The 21,944-nt window shown below is 42.1% G+C and overlaps 1 protein-coding gene across 2 annotated transcripts in view; it reads right to left on the bottom strand.

The window, feature by feature from the left end:
- Positions 1-5,518: 5,518 nt before the first annotated feature.
- Positions 5,519-21,944, bottom strand: part of LOC115197036 (ceramide kinase) — a 31,474-nt gene continuing 15,048 nt past the window's right edge. For both annotated transcript variants that reach the window (XM_029758166.1, XM_029758167.1), the window contains 12 exons: positions 17,080-17,214; positions 16,830-16,952; positions 16,533-16,658; positions 15,783-15,849; positions 15,054-15,199; positions 13,475-13,549; positions 12,711-12,863; positions 12,502-12,607; positions 12,261-12,346; positions 11,936-12,141; positions 11,571-11,782; positions 5,519-10,106 (listed from right to left, as the gene is read on the bottom strand). In XM_029758166.1, coding sequence (XP_029614026.1) covers positions 10,019-10,106; positions 11,571-11,782; positions 11,936-12,141; positions 12,261-12,346; positions 12,502-12,607; positions 12,711-12,863; positions 13,475-13,549; positions 15,054-15,199; positions 15,783-15,849; positions 16,533-16,658; positions 16,830-16,952; positions 17,080-17,214 — 1,523 coding nt within the window. In that variant the 3' untranslated portion in view covers positions 5,519-10,018. The remainder of the gene's footprint in view (positions 10,107-11,570; positions 11,783-11,935; positions 12,142-12,260; positions 12,347-12,501; positions 12,608-12,710; positions 12,864-13,474; positions 13,550-15,053; positions 15,200-15,782; positions 15,850-16,532; positions 16,659-16,829; positions 16,953-17,079; positions 17,215-21,944) is intronic.

The following is a 21,944-nucleotide window of genomic DNA, read 5'->3' as shown; positions in this document are numbered from 1 at the left end:
AGCCAATAGTGGACAACCTTGTTTCACTCCTCTTGACAGTTTAATATTTTTTAAGAAGTAGCCATTATTTCCTATTTTACACCTGGGCAATACTCTTTGTGATGTCAGTCTGGGGCAGCAGAACTGAGATTGGGTGGTGGGTTGAGACCCACACATGAGGAAGAGGAAGTGGCAGAGAATACATTACTTGCATTTTTGTCATGATACCGTTTGCAACCTCATAGATTGGTGTTTCCTGAAAACAGAGGGTTCTACTGATAATGGGACGTATGTGAGGTTCAGTAAGTAGCTGAGGGAGTTTTATTTCATTGCATTTAGAGATTTGAGGCTAAATGTTTACTGCTACAAATTCTATATATTTTTAAAAAGTTTATTTCCAAAATGCTATATAGATACATTTTTAACATTTACTGTATGTTTTTTTCATCTGAAATGAATGCTTATGTCCACTTCACTGTCAGACCATTTTATTGGTAAACTACACAGTATTGTAAAAACTGAATTTTTGGGCGATCCATTTTTCATCTGAAATGATTGCTTATGATTTTTTTCAGATTTTTTATTGATATATTCTAGATATGTATTATACTTCTAGACAGTATATCCATTGTTTAGCTGGAATGGAACGTGCGTATCCTGTGTATTTTACAAACAGATCTCATATTACTGTATTAATAAAAAAAAATATATAAAAAAATACATATTGATGTCACATGTTTCATTTGCATAGTTCTTTATTAAAATGTATTATTTGTCACATTTGACTATGTAAAACCTTGCAGTGCTAATTTTTTTATCTGAGAGTGGGGTGGATATATAGCATTTTGCAACAACATTTGATTATTTGTCTCTCTGAAATAAAACCATCTAGTGATAGATTTCAAACAAATACATCTCTGTCATTTAACAACCCCATGCCATGATTAGATGGGGAAAAACACCAATCTCTTTCATTAAAAAAATAAATAAAAAATAATCATCATATTTGCCAAAATTTCTTAAAATTGATATATAGCGGTTTGGTGAAAGTCAAAGAGCAGAGAGGAAATCTGTTTTTCATTGGCTGAGTGGCGAGAGGATGAGCTTTTGATTGGTCTGGGTTGAGAGGCGAAGGAGAAAATGTATCTTTCATTGCTTGAGAGGAGAGACCCAAGGTCCGCTCTCCCTGCTACAAAGGCAGCCAACCAATGATCAATATGGTAATTTCCCTGTTCACTGACCTCTCTCTCTATCTCACACAAAATTATCCAATGATAATCCGTTAGGTGAATTGACCTCACTGTGTCATATAGCTTCTTCACAAGCATCTCTTCAGCAGAAGCAGACCCTTTAACAGTTTCAATGAGAAAAGGAGTAAATGGCAGCACAGGCTTTTCATGAATGTTCCCAATGGATGAGCTCCCAAAAGAATCATGGATCCAGTCGATTAGACCCGCAGTGGGACACGACCCATTACAGATGCGTATGAGTATGTATGCTTAGTAGTATAATTTACAGGAAAGTGTGTGTGTGTGTGTAACAGCAAGCACTACTGGAATATTTTACAGCATGTATTTTACAGCATCATTAGCTGTGCAATTCCACCTGCATTTAGCGGTGAAACAGTCCAGTTGCTAATTTCTCAGCCATAGCAGGAAGGTCGATTAGCATATCCTGGAAATATTTTCACTGAATGATCTATGTAAGGACAGTAAATGGCAGACAAATCTGTTTACTCTTATGTTCCTGTTAGAGTATGTGGATTTCTAGATAAGCTCTGCATTGCAGTGGCTCAGTGGGTTGACTGATAGTATGGAGAGATTAGTGATAGCAGCAGTTTCTCCATGTGACCCCCATCAAGGCTGGCATAGAAGTGAACTGCTGCTTTTTCATCTTGCTAAACAGCACCAAACACTAACGGCAGTCTGGTTGGGATATCTTGCTCTCTCACCAGGCACACTCTGAATCTCGCCATGTCTATTACAATGAGTAAGGGCTCTATTCAACCTGTATCGCTGAAGCGTTGCAGATTGCGCAATAGAAATGTAAAGGTAATTTCAGATTGAGCACACATGTGCAGCACTTCCCCTGTTTGCGGTCTCCGCTAACGCAGGAACATTCAATCACGCAGTTACGCTTAACTTCCGCAATACAGATTGAAGAGCCCTTTGTGTGGGAGTTATGGAGGGTTATACACACACAAACACAGACATGCTTGCGTGTGTGTCTAGCTAGGTTGTGTGTGTGTAGTGTGTGAGATTGGAACCCACTTTTCAGATGCAACAGCGAGTGGAAAATGACCCTGCTTCATTGTCATGCTGGTCCAGATAATGCGTAATGTATGGCCGGTATCACAACAGCGAGAAAAGACGGCGGCTGGGAGTGGTAGAGAGTAGAAATATCTCCCCATCATGCCAGGGGCAGTGGCATAAAAGCGCTGGTGTAGCTTTATTTTTCTCCCTGCTGTCATTTTTATGTAACGAGCCCATAAAACCAGGTGGCGTCTCGTTTGTCTACTCCCTCGCAAATGTGTGTTCGTCAACAAAATGGGGCGTGCGCCAGCGTTTGCTGTCATTGAAGGTCCAAGATAAGAGGACACACACTGGCTTTGAGTCACATATCTGTATTGATAATAGAGCTGTGAGCCTCGGAGACAGGCCGCTAGCTTTCATCGACTTGGTAAAGCCCTGTATCGAGGTCATATCCCCCCTAAGTGTGTAGACCTGCCATTTTAAATATATTTTTTTACTAACAAATTGCTTTTAATTTGTGCCACAAAATACCTTTATATTTGTTGTGATATAAACTGTAGCCTACATCCTTTCCAATAGTAAGGGCTTATTGATTTCCCCTTCCCCTAAAGCTTCATTAAATGGCACTTGATACTAATTCTAAACGAGCAAGTAAACTCCAAATGAATTAGTCACATCTGTAATACATTTCTCAGATATGGCCCAAATATAACTTGTGTTTTTCAGAACATTACTGGTGATTTTGCAGCCGAGGCTCAATTCAATTCCCAATCCCTGAGGACATCTAACCACAGAACCTTGTCAACAGCAGGGCATTGGTGTCCTGAACTCTCTCAGGTGAAATTCCCCTACATTGACTAACTCCACAGTCTAGCTTGACAGGGCATCTTTTTCCAGAGGCAGCTCAGTGAAAAAATGTCTCTCATTCTATTAGGTAAAGGTCCATGTCATCCCCTTTCGACTGCCCTGGTCCCTACGCTTTATTAGGTTAGGCACTATTATTTTAATGCAGGTATCCATTTTCTCTCAAGTGTATTAAAGTTCCCTAACCTTTACTTCCTTCTGACCTTGTCAGTCAACTGGAAGTTAATCAAGTTCTGTCAAAATGACACGGATTAGACAAATCTCTTCCGACCCCACAGAATTTCATATAGTTGAACATCAGTGATCACCTGCATTTCCAATGTATTTAAAATAAAGTAGCAGTATAACTTTTTGGGCGACCCGAACAAATTTGTGAGTTATATAGATTAAGAAGCGGTAGATCTGTTCTATGTGCGCCATTTCTATTCTTGCCGTTCTTAAGTTTTGTTTTTGCGTCTTTTACTTTCAGTTTTGTTCACCAGCTTCAAACAGCTGAACCAACAATATTTTTGGTTATGGAAAATATATTTCAGTGGTTTAGATGGTAAAATTATTATCTACACTATACTAGCTTATTTCGTCACAAACTGAAATCAGGCAAACTATTAATTTTAGCAACCAGGAAATGCCGGAGCGATATCTGCAAAGTGCAGTGTTAATAATCATAGTTTCCTGTGTGCGTTTTTGTGAATTAGTGGGATTTGATTATGCCTAATATTTCTAGTCTCCTTCAACTGCTGTGTGAAAGAGCCTATAAGTCTGCTTTGTAAAATGACCTCAAGCCTCTGACAATTAATTCTGACTTTACTGAATAGACAATGTATTATTGCATCAGTGTTGGAAATGAATGTTCTGCAAACCATCATTACATTGGCCGATTGCAGCAGGCATAACACAGTCAATAACATGTCCACACAATTATTCAGAGGTTTAAATACTCTTTATTTAGTTATTTCTTTCAACCAAAATAGAGACCTCCACATAATCCTTCATAAACTCAGCAAAAAAAAGAAACGTCCCTTTTTCAGGACCCTGTTTTTCAAAGATAATTCGTAAAAATCCAAATAACTTCACAGATCTTCATTGTAAAGGGTTTAAACACTGTTTCCCATGCTTGTTCAATGAACCATAAACAATTAATGAACATGCACCTGTGGAACGGTCGTTAAGACACTAACAGCTTACAGACGGTAGGCAATTAAGGTCACAGTTATGAAAACTTAGGACACTGAAGAGGCCTTTCTACTGACTCTGAAAAACACAAAAAGAAAGACGCCCTGGGTCCCTGCTCATCTGCGTGAACGTGCCTTAGGCATGCTGCAATGAGGCATGAGGACTGCAGATGTGGCCAGGGCAATAAATTGCATAGTCCATACTGTGAGACGCCTAAGACAGCGCTACAGGGAGACAGGACGGACAGCTGATCATCCTCGCAGTGGCAGACCACGTGTAACGACACCTGCACAGGATCGGTACATCCGGTCATCACACCTGCGGGACAGGTACAAGTTACACCAGGAACGCACAATCCCTCCATCAGTGCTCAGACTGTCCGCAATAGGCTGAGAGAGGCTGGACTGAGGGCTTTTAGGCCTGTTGTAAGGCAGGTCCTCACCAGACATCACCGGCAACAAAGTCACCTATGGGCAGAAACCCACCGTCGCTGGACCAGACAGGACTGGCAAAAAGTGCTCTTCACTGACAAGTCGCGGTTTTGTCTCACCAGGGGTGATGGTTGGATTCGCGTTTATCGTCGAAGGATTGAGCGTTACACCGAGGCCTGTACTCTGGAGCGGGATCGATTTGGAGGTGGAGGGTCCATGGTCTGGGGCGGTGTGTCACAGCATCATCGAACTGAGCTTGTCGTCATTGCAGGCAATCTCAACGCTGTGCGTTACAGGGAATACATCCTCCTCCTTCATGTGGTACCCTTCCTGCAGGCTCATCCTGACATGACCCTCCAGCATGACAATGCCACCAGCCATACTGTTCATTCTGTGCGTGATTTCCTGCAAGACAGGAATGTCAGTGTTCTGCCATGGCCAGCGAAGAGCTCGGATCTCAATCCCATTGAGCACGTCTGGGACCTGTTGGATCGGAGGGTGAGGGCTAGGGCCATTCCCCCCAGAAATGTCAAACTTGCAGGTGCCTTGGTGGAAGAGTGGGGTAACATCTCACAGCAAGAACTGGCAAATCTGGTGCAGTCCATGAGGAGGAGATGCACTGCAGTACTTAATGCAGCTTGTGGCCACACCAGATACTGACTGTTACTTTTGATGTTGACCCCCCCTTGTTCAGGGACACATTATTCCATTTCTGTTAGTCACATGTATGTTGAACTTGATCAGTTTATGTCTCAGTTGTTGAATCTTATGTTCATACAAATATTTACACATGTTAAGTTTGCTGAAAATAAACGCAGTTGACAGTGAGAGGAGGTTTATTTTTTTGCTGAGTTTACATATCTGTAACATCTTGAAACCTGCAAGATCACAGAGGGGGTTTCTGTTGTGCGCTTGTTTAGGGTTTTATTGGTAAAAACATACCAATAAATCAGGATATCAGTTGTAACCTAACGAGAGAGTGCGGTGTGTGTGTGTGGTGTCATTACTCTTGCACTGAGAACCCTTACAAGACAGAGTTGATCGGTGCTACGCAGTGCTGAGCCTCATGAAGCCTCCTCTGCCATGCCGTGGCTGCGTTTACACTGCACTTCCCACAGCGCTGTACTGACACCACACACACACTCCTTAGGGGTGACGACTAGGGCCCCACAATTTCTAGTGGAGTAATGGCCTCTCAGACACACGCACACTGCTCTCCCCTCCATAGGGGAGCCGCACTCTGCTACAGTCAGCACTCCTATAATGTAAAGCGGGTCGGCATAAATGAGGGGGGCACCTCCAAGATTAAGAATGCAGCATTAAGAGTGGCCCCGCTGATAGAGAGTTTCTAATGGGCCTGGAAGTGAACCAAACTGAATGGGTGCCTAGTGCTGGTGGAGGGGTGTATGTCACTGTGGATGATGAATCAGCGTAATTCTGTTCTGCCGAGCTAAAGCTAAAAGGATCTTGGATGGATGGACGACCATCTGCCTGATGGCTGCCTGGTGGACAATTCAGAGAGGAGAGTGCATGGTCAGAAAGGAATTGTGAATGCAGCCAAGATTCCTCACAAATGAGGATGCCAAAGTAAAAATCACTGCACAATGAGTCTAAACCAAGCTACGTCACCGTAGCATACAGTTGAGACTCGTATTTTGGTCAGATGGGGGAAAAACAGCCATGTGGTGTTTGCTAGTCACTGTTGTCACAGCATATTCATGTTCAGCAACTGCTACAATTTTCCTAGTCCGCAGCAGCAAGACCAGCGTGACAGTGCGGAGGGCAGTGACACCCAGCATAGTATGTGCAGCATGGGATTATATGATATGCAGGGCACCAAGCACCAAACACCGTTTTCTGACAGCGTTTCAATTTTTTGTCCTTTTAGCAGATGCTCTTATCCAGAGCAACTTACAGGAGAAATTATGGTTCCTTGCTCAAGGAAAAAAAATCAACAGATTTCTCAAGTAGTCGGGGATTCGAACCAGTAACCTTTTTGGGAAACTCCACCCAAAAACAATCTTTCAGTATTTGCTTCATTAGTACATTGTTTGATATAGTTCCAAAATGTCTTGCATGTCAGCAATCAAGTTATATATCTTAAATTTCAAAATCAGAAATATTTTGCATCATATAATGCAAAACGCAGCATGAGTTGATGCAAAATGCATCATATCGGCTGTATTTCTGTATTTTGGAAGTTATACATCTTGAAAACGTGATTGCTGACATGCAAAACATTGAGACAATATCAACAATGGACTAATGAAACAAATGTAAAAAGATAGTTTTTGCGTGGAATTTTCCTTTAACTGCTATACCTCATATCAAGGAATCTAAACCTGGAATGACAATGCAGCAAATGGCAGATAGCTTGGTAAAATGTGCCTAAAGCTACTATTTTTATGGTGAGCATTGTTGAGTTTTCAGCATCCCATGTGAATCTTGCCAGTCTGGACATTTTGTGTACCATTAGATTTGGTGATGGTTTGTTTCAATGTCACATTAAAGGACAATGTATTTTTTTATGTCTCTATTTTTTACCCCAACCAGCAATTCACTTCCTCATCCTTGTTGTGCAGTACAGAAAGCATGACAAAATGCTCCAAATAAGTCCTTTTAGAAACCGGAAAGCTCCCAGTATAGTGAGGTCTTTCGAATTGAAAACAGTTCAAGGTGTGGAGAAATGCTGTATGGAAAAGATGACGTGAACAACTTCTATTTTTAAAGATTTATTAGATAGACATATGGATAGAGGGGAGACGGACACGCTCCTCTAAAAGATTCGCAGAAAATCTACCACCAGAGGTTGAATAGACTACACATTTGAAACATCTTAATCGCTTAAGGACACCATTGGCCAATTTTATGGCTCAAAGGCCCAGATACCAGTTACTAAGACCTGCTTTAGTGACTTCTGTCCTTAACGAGGGTACCTAGAAGCCAAATTCCAATATTGTACACTTGAAGTTGTGTCACTCTGAACTTTATTCGCAACGTTATATTCCATTTTGTTGCGACTGGAGTGATACCTCTCCGTCCATTCTAGCAGCAGGCTACATGGATAATGGAACAACTGGATATGGGAAACGCTAGTCTCACAAAATTGAATATAACGTTGCGGAAAAGTTCGGAATGACACAATCACATGTGTACAATATCTAAAGACCTGCATTACTATACTGAGAGCATTTTCGTTTAAAAGATTACGTATTTGGAGCATTTACTCATGTTTTTTTTCAGAGCACCCGTATTGCACAACGAGGATGAGGAAGTGAATCACTTTTTGGGGTTTCTCACAAACACGTGAAATCGCAAAAAAATAAAATATCTGGACCCTTCAAAAACACGCCATTTACATTCAAAATTCAGATTTGTTTGTAAATAAAAAAATCTAACTTCTCTAAGGTGAGAGTCTGGCTGGTATCTGGTACCCCTAGAGCAGTGTTTCCCAAATCCTGTCCTCGAGTAACCCCAACAGCACACATTTTTGTTGTAGCCCCAGACAAATACAACTGCAGCCTCATTTATCAAAATGCGTGCGCACAAAAAAGACTAAACCTTGCATCCGCCAGTTTTCCCGCAAAGATTGGTATTTACCCATTTTGAACATGATGGGAAAGCGTGCATAGCTCCACGCAAATCTCAAACCATGCAACTTCTAGTGGTTGATCTAGTGGTATTGCAAGCAAATATTGTTCTTTTGGGGGAAATTGAGGTGTTTGATGCACAGGAATTCTAAGAATGTTAGGCGAACAAAAACATTAAAACGTTGGTCTAATGATAACACAGATGCATTTGCCATTGGTATGAAGATCGCATAGCAGCATGTTGCCTAATATATTTATTTAACTTTTATTATATATACCTAAATCATATTGCAGGACATCTCTCCTTTTCTGATGACTGGTTTATTCCCGCTACGCAACAAATATTAGGCTACCATTTATCCATCACTGATTCAATAGCCAACCATGCTCAAAAGTAAATAGACCGGTAGCCTATATGACAGTATGTGTAGGCCACAGTATTGCTTTGTGACAGGAGCGAGACATAATAGCCTATTCATCTCAGAGCCTATACCAAGGCAGGAGATAGAAACACAATCATCTATTGATAAACAAAATATTGAACAACAATTAGTATTTTGCATAGAAGTGTGGGCTGTAGCATTTACTTTTAAATTGTTTGAAAGGACAATCAATCTTGCAGTACGCATGGACAGTTTTTGGCACTCGCGATAGGAGGCATATGTCACTGCACAAGATTTTTTTTAAAACATTCTGCACACACATCTACAGAAATGTGATCAAATGTGCTATTGCGATTTCTTTTTAGAAACTATCCTGGCTCAGCTCCAGAATCTCCAAAACATACAGCAAATGTGGGAATTTTTCTTACCATAAAATGTGAATGGAGGGGCGTTTTCCAAGTCAGGTTTTAGTGCTTGTTCACAAGCCCACAAATATAGTATGGCTCTGATTTAACAATGACAACAATCCTAGAATCTCCACGTACCTCAGAACTAAGTAGGACATGTATGCACGGTTGATAAATGAGGCCCTTGTTTCAATTGTCAAGGGCTTGATGATTAGTTGACAAGTAGAATCAGTTGTGCTTGTTCGGGGCCACAATAAAAATAATGTACTGCTGGGGGTACTTGAGGACTGGAGTTGGGAAACACTGCCCTAGAGAGTTCTCTGGTTCACCCAATATCCGACCATCAATACATATGTATTCAAATTCATGCTTTTTAGGTGCTGTGAAAAAACTTCTAACAAGGCATTGCTTATAAGGTCAAAACACATACGGCCAATTTGAAACAAAAGTGCAAGCAGCTAGCAAAATTCAATCATCCTCTAATTAAATGTTTTTCTCTAAATGAATAAATAAACAAAACGTTGTAACAGTTATTCATAATTTGGAGCAGCATACATTGTAAAACGTGCAAAGAGGAGTTCTATAAATGTTGAACAGCATGTTAATTGCTAGGTTAACATCGCTCTATTGAAAAAGGAGAGCGGAAAAGAGCTACATTCAATACCGCTTAGTATTTATGATTTCTTCTTCAGTATAGTGGATGTGGATAGTGAACCTCTCTGTAAGTGTACCATCACCAGTACTCTTTGACCTGTGAACTTGTGACCTCTAAAATGTGACAGACAAACAAAAATGGCCCCAGAAAACAGATGTCTGAAAGACCTCAAAGTACATCAGAAAAAGGTAGTGCACAGGGGTAAGGATATGACAGCAGTAGGCTTTGAAATGCAGTAGGACTGTTCCAGTGACTTTGATAGGGTAGGGCAGCAGATGGGGGATCTATACTGCACACGGGTTGGGAAGGTCCTCAAACACAGGCTGCTCTTCGATCCCTCGCGCAAACAGCTTGATCAACTGGCAGTGCACTCTGGAAGAGCAGAAGACAAAGAAGAGATTGTTTTAAGCAAACAAATGCAGGAAATCAAATCAAATGTTGATTTTCTGCACTGCACTTTCAGAAGTGGGTTACAGTGCATTCGGAATGTATTCAGACCCGTTCACTTTTTCCACATTTTGTTACGCTACAGCCTTATTCTAAAATGTATTAAATAGTATTTCCCCCTCATTAATCTACACACAATGCCCCATAATGACAAAGCAAAAACGGCTATTTCAGGTCTCTCCAGAGATGTTCGATCGGATTCAAGTCCGGGCTCTGGCTGGGCCACTCCGGGACATGCAGACGCTTGTCCTGAAGCAACTCCTGCGTTGTCTTGGCTGTGTGCTTAGGGTCGTTGTCCAAATGGAAGGTGAACCTTCACCCCAGTCTGAGGTCCTGAGCGGTCTGGAGCAGGTTTTCATCAAGGATCTCTCCCTCGATCCTGACTAGTCTCCCAGTCCCTGCCGCTGAAAGAAATCCCCACAACATGATTCTGCCACCACCATGCTTCACCGTAGGGAGGGTGGCAGGTTACTTACAGACTTGACGCTTGGCATTCAGGCCAAAGAGTTCAATCTTGGTTTCATCAGACCAGAGAATCTTGTTTCTCATGGTCTGTGTCCTTTAGGTGCCTTTTGGTAAACTCCAAGCAGGCTGTCATGTGCCTTTTACTGAGGAGTGGCTTCCGTCTGTCCACTCCACCATAAAGGCATGATTGGTGGAGTGCTGCAGAGATTGTTGTCCTTCTGGAAGGTTCTCCCATCTCCACAGAGGAACTCTGGAGCTCTGTCAGTGACCACCAGGTTATTGGTCACCTCCCTGACCAGGGCCCTTCTCCCCCGATTGCTCAGTTTGGCTGGGCGGGTCTTGGTGGTTTGGCCGAGTCTTGGTGGTTCCAAACTTCTTCCATTTAAGAATGATGGAGGTCACTGTGTTCTTGGGGACCTTCAATGATGCAGACATTTTTTTGGTATCCTTACCCCGACACAATACAGTCTTGGCACTCTACGGGCAATTCTTTCGACCTCATGGCTTAGTTTTTGCAATGTCAACTATGGAACCTTAAATAGACAGGTGGGTACCTTTCCAAATAATTTCCAGTCAAATTAATTTACCACAAGTGGACTCCAATCAAGTTGTAGAAACATATCAAGGATGACAAATGGAAACAGGATGCACCTGAGCACAATTTCGAGTCTCATAGCAAAGGGTCTGAGAACTTATGTCAATAAGGTATTTCAGTTTTTTATTTGTCATGAATTTGCAAACATTTCTAAAAACTTGTTTTTGCTTTGTCATGATGGGGTATTGTGTGTCGATTGATGAGTTTTTATTTTATCCATTTTATAACAAGGCTGTAATGTAACAAAATGTGGAAAAAGTGAATGGGTCTGAATACTTTCCGAATGCACTGTATATTTGCACAACAGGTTATAGGGAGTGGTGACGTACCCGACTTCAATGGCAGCATGGGGGAGGATCTCGCCGTCACAGTTCCAGCTGCTGTAGGCAGGGCTGCAGCTGCAGGCCGGGTGGTCTCGGCAGATCTGGCTGAAGAGCCTCTTGCCATTCTCCCTCAGGTCCAACTCGGAGTCACTTTGGCAGTAGCGCGGCGTGAAGCGGAAGCGCCGCACACGGTGCACTTCTACAAAGGTCATGTCAAACTGAAGGGGAAAGAGACAGAAGTGAGAAAAAGAACTCCCTGAAACAGGGAATTGAAGAGTTAACACATCTCATGCAAACACTCCGATGGACCTGGGTTGGAGTAGCCATAAAAAACATGACATCATTGCAGTAGCCCCATCCAGTGTGGTTACCTGGTCGTATTTGCTGGTGTGGCGTAGCAGGTGGCGCAGGAAGTTGAATCGGGAGCACTGGCGTACAAGGATTAGGTCGGTGGTGCCGTCAGCGAGGTGGGCAGCGGGGGACAGGCCCTTGGGGCTACGGGGACAGGCACAGCTCATACTGGCCGCGTTGATGGCCAGGAACTTCCCTCTGATCACCCGCCACCCCCCTTTGTATTCTGGGATAGAGCAGAAATGGAGGGTGGTGCTTTTGAAATACATGCATAGTGTAGGTTTTTGTAGAGACCCATGGTGTGTGGGCTTGAGGTCATATGGGTGTTCAGGCAGAAATACTTACCACTGTCTGAAACATCTGGATCAGTCTCGCAAATCTCTGGGGCATCCTCGGAATACAGCTGTCCGTTGTGTTGGCATATGAAGCACCTGGAACTCAGGGATGGAGTGAGGACAGGGGAGAATGGAGTTGGCTAGCCAAATCTAGATGACATTTACATAGACAAACATGTGGGTATAATACTAAACTACACAATTGGTTGTGGATATTATTGGACAGGTTGCATTTGTACAGTAGTACATACCCAGCTCTACACCTGGTCTTGTCTCGTGGAGTTCCCAATATGTCAGTTGCAGGTAGAAAAGACACAGTCCCTTCATAGTAGTGATGTGTGAGAAACGTCTTAAAACCTGCACAAACAATAGCATACAATATCATTAGCAACCAATGACAACAGTCTACCGCAACAGTATTAAAAGTTTCCTAAGTGTTAAAGGTACTCTTCTGACCTACCTGAAAAGTCGTATCTGGCTGGTCCCATCCATCGTTTCCTTTCACTGTCTGCCAGCACGTCGCCATAGAAACCATACCCAAGCAAGGACACAGAGTACCTCAGGAATGTGTTGTTGTGATGGACCGAGCACACGTCCATTGGCTGGGCATCTCCTGTGAAGAGACCACCCCCCCCCAAAGTCTAGTATGAGTAATCCTCCACAGGTGTGACAGATTTGTGTACTTTTACTATAAAACATAGACACCAGTGGAGGCTGGCGGGAGGAGTTATAGGAGGACCAGCTCCTTCTAATGGCTGGAATGGAATAAATGGAACAAAGTCAAACATGTAGTTTCCATATTGTACATGAGCCTGTCCTCCTATAGCTCCTCCCAACAGCCTCTACTGATACACACCAGTGCCTGAACAACCCACCCACATGCGCTCAAACTCACATACATGCCTACACACACACACACACATACATGCCTACACACACCTACAGCAGTTTCCTCTAATCTCAAAACCATTGAATAAGTAAGTCACCTGCTGCCACTTGTTGGTCAGCTGAGTGTGTGGTAGGGTTAGCATAGAAGTAACAAATGTGACAAACATTTCTATGCACAATAGAGTCCTAGGGAATTCCTGTAACGGTGATAAAAGGTGGCTTATGCTACTTATCGGTGCAGTGTAAACATTTTAGTTACACTTCCTTTAGAGTCACTTTTAAAGGCATTTTAATGGGAAGTGCTGCCAATATTTCAATATGGATAACTGCACTCACCCACTATGATGTGTAAAGCCGAGGTCACAGGGTCGTTGATGCCTACAGTTGCATAGCAGATGCAGTCCGTCGAACCTGGATAACACACACAAACAATGGTACCTTATGTTTCTGACTACACAGAAGAAAAAACAACTCTGCAGTGTGTGAGCATGCAGGACAGAAAAGTGGAACGTGGAAATCAGCACACAGATAAGATACTGTAGTGTACATGAAATGGAACTCATCGGTGATGTATTCGTTTGTAAACAGACACAGTCAGGTCATAAACCGTGACACGATAAGATGGGACATTTGTCAACATCAGCTATTGATAGCTTATGACGTGGTCATTGCCAGGGCCGGTCCTGGCCGTTCTGCTGCCCTAGATGAGACAAAAATAATTGCTGCCCCTGCAAGAATAGTCCCAGTAAGCAAAATTATGTAAAAAAGATGTCTAAAATACGTATTCTTCCAGATGTGGAAGGTAGGTTCAATTTAGATTCTGAATGAAAAGGTGAAAATAGGTATTTTCCTGGCATTGAAAATACATATTTCACAGACAATGAAATCAGGTTAATTTTCAGTTCTGAATGAAAGTTGAAAATATGTCATTTATAGACGTCTATGTTTAGGCCAAAATCTGAACCAAAAATCAACGTCTATGGACGTGGAAATCAAGGCTGGTCAGGACTGAAAAAAATAAAATAAAAAGAAGTCCAAAAGGTGTCGGCGTCGTTCTGTGCTTACTGAGGTATAGCCTACAACAGGGATGGGCAACTACAGTCCTCGGGGGCCGGAGTGGTGTCACTTTTTGCCCATCCCTAGTCAACACAGCTGATGAAACTAATTGCATTCTAAAATGGAGATTATAATTAGTTGATTATTGGTGTCAGTTGTGTTACCTGGGGCAAAAGTATGACACAATCAGGCCCCAGAGGACTTGTTGCCCATCCCTGGCCTAGTGTCACTTGAAATACAATTTTAGGAATGCCCATCTATGTGGTAGGCCTAGAGTTTGTAAAACACCCCCCAAAAAATAGAAGGCCGGACCAAAAATAAAAAAAGACATTGGCGTCAGTCAGTGCTTACTGGGGTGTTGTCTACCATGTCAGCGCACAATGGAATGTCCATCCATGTGGTAGGCCCATATTATCTCCAGCCTGTAGGCTACAGAAAAAGCCACGCACTATATCTGCTACATAATTTATGTTAGATCCTTTTTTTGACAGAATGTTGGTGGAGTGCAGCAGTGATGCGTCTCTCCAACAGCACCCTGGAGAGGCTAGCTGGGAAAGGACAAGATAAATATTGTGCGTCCTTGCCTTTGACAAAGTGGGCACTGCTTATCATAGGGCGGCATCAGCACTCACCTAAAAAGCCAATATGCCACTGGTTGAGAGAAATTGTAATTTTTGGGCAAAATTATGTGAGGTTTTATGTGTTGTTGTAGGTGCATCTTGGTCAGTTTGGCTCAGAAAATGCCACCCTTGTCAATCTGCCACCATAGGCAGCCGTCTAATGCTGCCTAATGAGCGGACCGGTCTTGATCATTGCTGTGTCAAAATAGTGGTATGTGTGCGAGTGTGTATGCTCTAACCTGCGGGTATAATGCCGATGCGCAGAGTACAGGGTACCAGCTTCTCCTCCGGGCTGTTCTGGTCCACGCCGTTGTCCCTCTGGGTCCGGGAGACCAGGCCGTGAACCATCTCACTGAACATGCCGTCCCCGCCCACACACACCACTCTGCATAGAGGTCAAAGATCAGGCCACACACAGAGGTCAAAACAACAGCACTAATGTTTTTGTTTGCTGTTTGAGAGGAAGAATATACTGGGCCTGGGGTGGTTTTTAGTTCAACTCTGAATATGACTGACGTTTGGCCTGAAAACCAGAATACAAAGAGGGGCTTCCCAAACAGACTTTTGATTACTATAGCGACAAGGACATTGAGAACCCCGCAAACCGGAAACATTTAGTTAAGGTTTTATTTAACATTAGGATGACAACATCCCAAAAACATTCAACTAATGTTTAAGTTTATTTCAGAAATTAAATAAAAAATGTAATATGTGCACAACATATGTAAAACCACCACAGAACGTTCCCTTAATGTTCTTATTAGGTTTCCAGGTAACGTAATAACAAAAGGTTTCCTGGGAAAGTTCTTGCAAGATCAGGCAAATATTTTAATACAAACATTGTATAATCAGCCTCACAACTGGACAGTTGTGTTATTAGAACCTTTGGGGGCAACCTAATGAATGTTCTGGGAACATTCACAGAACCAATTTTGGTTTGCTGGGAAATGTCTCCATCCATGACTCACCCATCATATTGCTTCAACTCAGCCTCTGTCCTCAGGTGGTCCCTGGCATGATTGGCATGCTCTGTAACTATGACAACCAACGACAAGGAAGGCGTTAGACATCTCAGCATGCTTTACATTTTTCTGCTTCCTGTAGATGGGATACACTTGAAAAGTAATGATTTTAAATCAATATATTGAACAGGTTTACAATCGACTAGATGATGACATCGCTTGACGGTTTCATAATTTGCACTATATGAAATATTTTGGACTTTGGGAGTAATCCTTCACTAGCTTGGAGCAATATATTGAATCATTTTCCATAAAGAATTCTAGCCCCAAAGCAGCAATTTACCTTCTCTAACCATTATAACAATGTGTAGCTAAAGGAATAGTTTGTTTTCATGATTTCGTACCCATTTTAGATTTATATTTTTTAAAAATGCTAAACTATTAATATCTTGATATCAACCCAAGCTTCTATATTGTTGAAAATACAATTGGTCATAATTTGTGACTATGAAATTACGATGTCCACAGTGGTTCTCCAGTCTGAGAAGTTAAACGAATGTAAAGTAATCCAGTATTCATCGACCATCATCCTATCCATTAAGGAACTTGGGTGATGGATGGCGGTCGTAAATTATGTCATAATCCTGTGCGGCCTGAGAGAGCTTATGCCCATTTGCCTACAGTGAGAAATGTGACTTGGCCCATAAAGACTCATCTTTTATTAAAGCATGTTTAATGTTGTTGGCAGGAACTCACCAATCACGTCCGTGGAGATGGAGGCAAGGGTGAAGAGAGGGGCAACTTTCTGCTCGTAAATACGCTCGCCTTGCTGCTTGCCCCCATAGGGGTTGATGTACACCAGCAAATGCTTGGGTCTGCTGGCTGCAAAAAGTCAAGTGAAATATGTTACTGGTTTTTCCAGAGACAAGGGCATAACAGTACCGACTGAGGCCCATACTCATTTCTGAGTTATCCTTCACAAAGCATATTCAGTGACTGTAACAGTGTACACTGAATAGAGAGTCAGTAATACTCAGTAATACTCAGCCATACTCAGTGCTGTGAGCTGCTCTCTGATGGTCTGGACCCACTGCTGACACAGTGCCCCCTCTAGACAGTGAAAGGTGACGTCACTACACCGCCAGCGGTGCTGCCACACTCTCTCCACATAGGACACTGTGGCAGGGGGACACAAAGGCAGTGACGGGAGAGAGGCTTAACAGAACATAGATTTACTTTGCAGTATCATCTACCATATTGAATCCAATATCTGTAGATTGCTCAAGATCGTCAACATTCTTACCTGTGAATGCATACGGATAGGCCTCAGTCGATTTCTGAGGCATTTTCTGCCACCTGCCGTCATCTTTCCTCCCACTGTCCACGTCGAGCTCCCTGACTGCTAGGATCTCAGACACTGACACACCGTGGCTGGAACCTGTTAAACACACACCAAATCAATCCGTCACAATGTGGTAGGATCCAGTGATATACCCTTTATAAATTAAATTCTTAGAGAAAGGGAAAAGCACACACTGCCATAACTGTGTGCCAGGATAATCTATTTTCAAGCCTTTTTTTTACCATCCCAGCCAAACAAACTGGTCAGGCTGTATCAATTACAGCTTGGATAGCTTTATTCTAATAAAGTTTAATGGGTTGAAATGGGAGCTTTAATGGACTAATTAACAGTTTGATTTCAGCATTAGGGTGGAGCTAGTGTTGGGCTGAGAAGGCAGGGAGTGGAAGAGCCATTAGTCTTGTATCTGACGACCATCATAGAAAACACAATTGATGGATAATAACACAGCAGGTGAGATTATTTGAAGACAGATGAGATCTTTCACTGTAGTCCAAACAATACCATAGTTAGCACAATGCCTACATGAATGGTGCCTCTTATTACCAGCCTATGGCCCTTTCCTGCAGTCATCATCATCATGATCCGAGTCTGCATTCATTTGACTGTGTGCCCACTGCCCAGCTCAGTTCTGTTAACAGCTCTATAGGAAATCAGAAACATTAATGACCTCTGAGTGACTTCTATGTTCATCATTCATTAATGCACTCCATAAAATGGCCTGTTGTGGCACAACAGAGGCCATAAGAGTTACATTATAATAAAAATACATAATAATTTATGCCTGCATACCACAACCCAACTAGCTGAAATCAAATGCAGTTTGTGTGCTGAATGAAGTCACTTTTCAGCTATAACGACCTGTTTATGACATATCACTACTATGACATTGTCATATAGTCTTTGATGAAAGTCTACCGTTGCCGGACGTGACAAAAACCCCATTGGCTGAGGAGTGTAAATAGAGGCCACTACAGAGGAGAGGGATGGTGCAGTGACTTGGCTCAACAGGCTGCGAGGCACTATCCGTGTACCTTTACACACAACCCTAAGGACACGGATTATGTGACAAGAGGCAGGGAGGGAGAGGGTTTTTTTGGAGAGGTTGTAGTGTGAGGAAGAATTAAATACACAGATGAGTGATGAAGTTCAAAAATCCTGAAGCCATTGTCATACAACATTCATGGAAGAGATACGTGCACAGATGTCAAGTTAGGATTCAGGTCAGGGTGCTAAGACACAGGCCAGGGTGCTAAGACACAGACCGAAGCGAAAGGGCATGACTCCAGTCACTTTTTATGTGTATGGGTTTTTCTTGGCAAAAACTCAAGTCACGAGCATAAAACTGATCTGGTTAAGGATTACCTCAAAGAGAGACTCAGTTGATGGTGCTAATCCTGACAATGTCTCCCAGGACCTAACTGAGAAACACGGCACAGAGGGATGGCCAACGATAACAACATGCTAGGAAACAGTCACCAGAAAGCAAATTAAAAAAGTGGAAATCTGGGATTGGTAAATCAACTTTTGGACTTCTTGAAGAATATAATGTATAAATGACTAATGAGCTTAGTTCAACTTTTTTACAACTTTTTGTAAGCAATATAATTGTAAACAAACTGTTTAGCTTCAAAACACAGTTTAAACTATACTTCTGATCTCATGGATGGTCAGTCTTGGCATCCATAACTACAGCCCCAACCCTCAGCTGTTTTCCAAAACAGTGTTAATGAAAATGAAACAATAGGAACCATTTCTGTCTGGGCCTAGACACACAGCAGTGTATGTATGAATCACTGGGATGACGCCCCATTCAATTACATAACTTACCCACTGAGGGTGCAAAAGCCTCAGTGGAAATCTCACTGTTGCACAATGGGATGAAAATGCTACACAATAGCAGGAGGCAAGAGCAATACAAAAGTGGAATGACATGGTAAATATCAGTTTATATTAGCCCGAGAGAGAGACAGAGTTTTATAAGAATAAAGGATACTTCCCTCTAAAATGTAACTGCTGTGGTTCACGGGCCGTGAGGGTGCCAGAAACGTAACGCCGGAGAGACATTAAGTATCACATTGGTCACGTTGCAATGCACAGCCTATTCACATTTAATGATGAAGCAAAGTGGCAACAAGACACAGGAGTGTCATTGTTCTGTTTGCTACAGGTTGTTAACAACAAATGGCTCTCCTACCCCGGCGGAGGTACAGAGAGCCCAAATGAAAACCATACATCAACTGTGATGACTCAGCAAATTGTAGGTGTTAAACACACACGATGGAAAGCACCTGATCATTTTTAAGTCATGAGCATTCAAACAAAGATTTTACACCCCCCAGAACCAATGTCTCCAAGTTGAAGGGGTGCCATCCCTTTTACAAACCAGGTCAGGTCAAACCAATTAGGTCAGAGAACATTTTATGTTCACAAGGTTCCCCCTTTTTCAAACAAACGTGTTGCAGAGAATGTGGTTCATCACACCACTTTTCTTTAGATATTGTACCAACACATCTCCCTAGGACTTCCTTGACCACACGTTTTGTACATACATCAAGGTTGTGAACGTACTGAGGCATTTATGATGTGGGTGTGTGATTCCCTTTGGGAACATCACTGATGGCTGAGGGCAAGAAATAACAGCACACTCCACTACAGCTAGGACCACTTGTTACCACTACACAAGAAGCTAACTGTATTTGATGTAGGCCTACATAGGTTAAATAGGATGTAAGGGACCTTTTTGCAATGACTTTGAAGTCATACTCGTCAAGCTGAGCTTCAAAATCCAGCCTGATTCAGGAGACCTCTAATCATAGCAAATGGTTTTAATTTAATCTCGCCAACTTTTCTGTCTTCTAAATCCGATCTGATCTAGAGGAACCCCATCAAATACAGCCGGCAAAAGTACTTCAAACTACTCACTCTAGCGAACACGTCACCCAATTCTTTGACCACATTGTGGTAAGTGCTCCTACCTGACTCTCCTTTGTCTCTGCGCAGAAACTTAGGAAAACAGAAACCTGGAAGGGGAACAGTGGAGTTATTGTGGTTGGTTGCACCAAGATGAGCAAACGCTTGATAGTTAAATTTTCCACACCAGAATATGGATTTTTTTTTTGCAAAGTAAAACTTTCAGAACATCCTGCATTGGCTTGCTTTACAATTTAGCCAGGGGAGTTCAAAGTTAAGCAAGCGTTTTTCCCTCAGTAAACCACAACAATGGCAGCACAATGAATTCATTGGAGGCCAAGATGCAGCAGATTTTGTTACTGAAGTCAGTAGCGTGTTTGAGGTATGGAGCCAGCATTTGATTAAGCAATCTCTACTCTAAGATAAGGTCTTGTGTCATTCGATCCCTTTCAGCTAGAGAATGGAAGAAAAAAAATCATATGAGAAATGCGAAGAAATTCATTTACCTTAGGCCTTTTGTGAAAAAAAAAAGTTACACTTTTATCAAAGACTTCATTCCCCTTCATCTGGAAAGATGATCATTTCAATAACGCTCCTTGTGATTGCTCATTTTCAGGCGTTATGTCCTTGAAACATCCAGATATCACTGAATTGAACGCTCTTTTTACAGCTCCTGAAATGAATAGGCTCGACTCCAAAGCCCATCCATTCTGAAATAAATGGAGAGACCTTTGACAGCCTCAAGACGTAAGATGGCAGATAGAAGGCATCCAAAGAACTAACACAATACAGGGAGGCCACTAGTCGATCTCTACATAGATCTGGTGCCTTCAGAAAGTATTCACACAGCCCTTGACTTTTTCCACATTGTTGTGTTACAAGCTGAATTTAAAATTGATCATATTGAGATTGTGCCTAGGCCAGTGACACACACAATACTCCATAATGTCAAAGTGGAATTATGTTTATACATTTTTACAAATTAACTACAAATGAAAAGCTGAAATGTCTTGAGTCAATAAGTATTCAACACTTTTATGGCAAGCCTAATAAATAAGTTCAGGAGTAGAAATATGCTTAACAAGTCACATAATAAGTTGCAGGCACTCACTCTGTGTGCAATAAGTGTTTAACATTTGAATGATGACCTCATCTCTGTACCCCACACTAGAGGTCGACCGATTAATTGGAATGGCCGATTAATTTGGGCCGATTTCAAGTTTTCATAACAATCGGTAATCGGTATTTTTGGCCACCGATCTGCCGTTTTTTTTATAATTTTTTTTTTTTACACTTTTATTTAACTAGGCAAGTCAGATTAAGAACACATTCTTATTTTCAATGACGACCTAGGAACGGGGGTTAACTGCCTTATTCGGGGGTTCGTTTTTGTAACCTTCCGGTTACTAGTCCAAGGCTCTAACCACCTGCCTTACATTGCACTCCACGAGGAGCCTGCATGGCAGGCTGACTACCTGTTACGTGAGGGCAGCAAGAAGCCAAGGTAAGTTGCTAGCTAGCATTAAACTTATCTTATAAAAAACTATCAATCTTAACATAATCACTAGTTAAACTAGTAATATCATCAACCATGTGTAGTTATCTAACGTGTCCTAATCGATGCGGTGCCTGTTAATTTATCATTGAATCATTGCCTACTTCGCCAAACGGGTGTTGATTTAACAAGCGCATTTGCGAAAAAAGCACAGTCGTTGCACCAATGTACCTAACCATAAACATCAATGCCTTTCTTTAAAATCAATAAACAAGTATATATTTTTAAACCTGCATATTTAGTTAATATTGCCTGCTAACATGAAATTGTGTCACATCTCTAGCGGTCATTGCACGCAGAGTCAGGGTATATGCAACAGTTTGTGCCGCCTGGCTCGTTG

Source organism: Salmo trutta, chromosome 7 (assembly GCF_901001165.1).
Source record: "Salmo trutta chromosome 7, fSalTru1.1, whole genome shotgun sequence".
Taxonomy (NCBI): Eukaryota; Metazoa; Chordata; class Actinopteri; order Salmoniformes; family Salmonidae; genus Salmo; species Salmo trutta.
The sequence above is the reverse complement of the archived record's forward strand: the minus strand, read 5'-3'. Positions and strand labels throughout refer to the sequence as shown.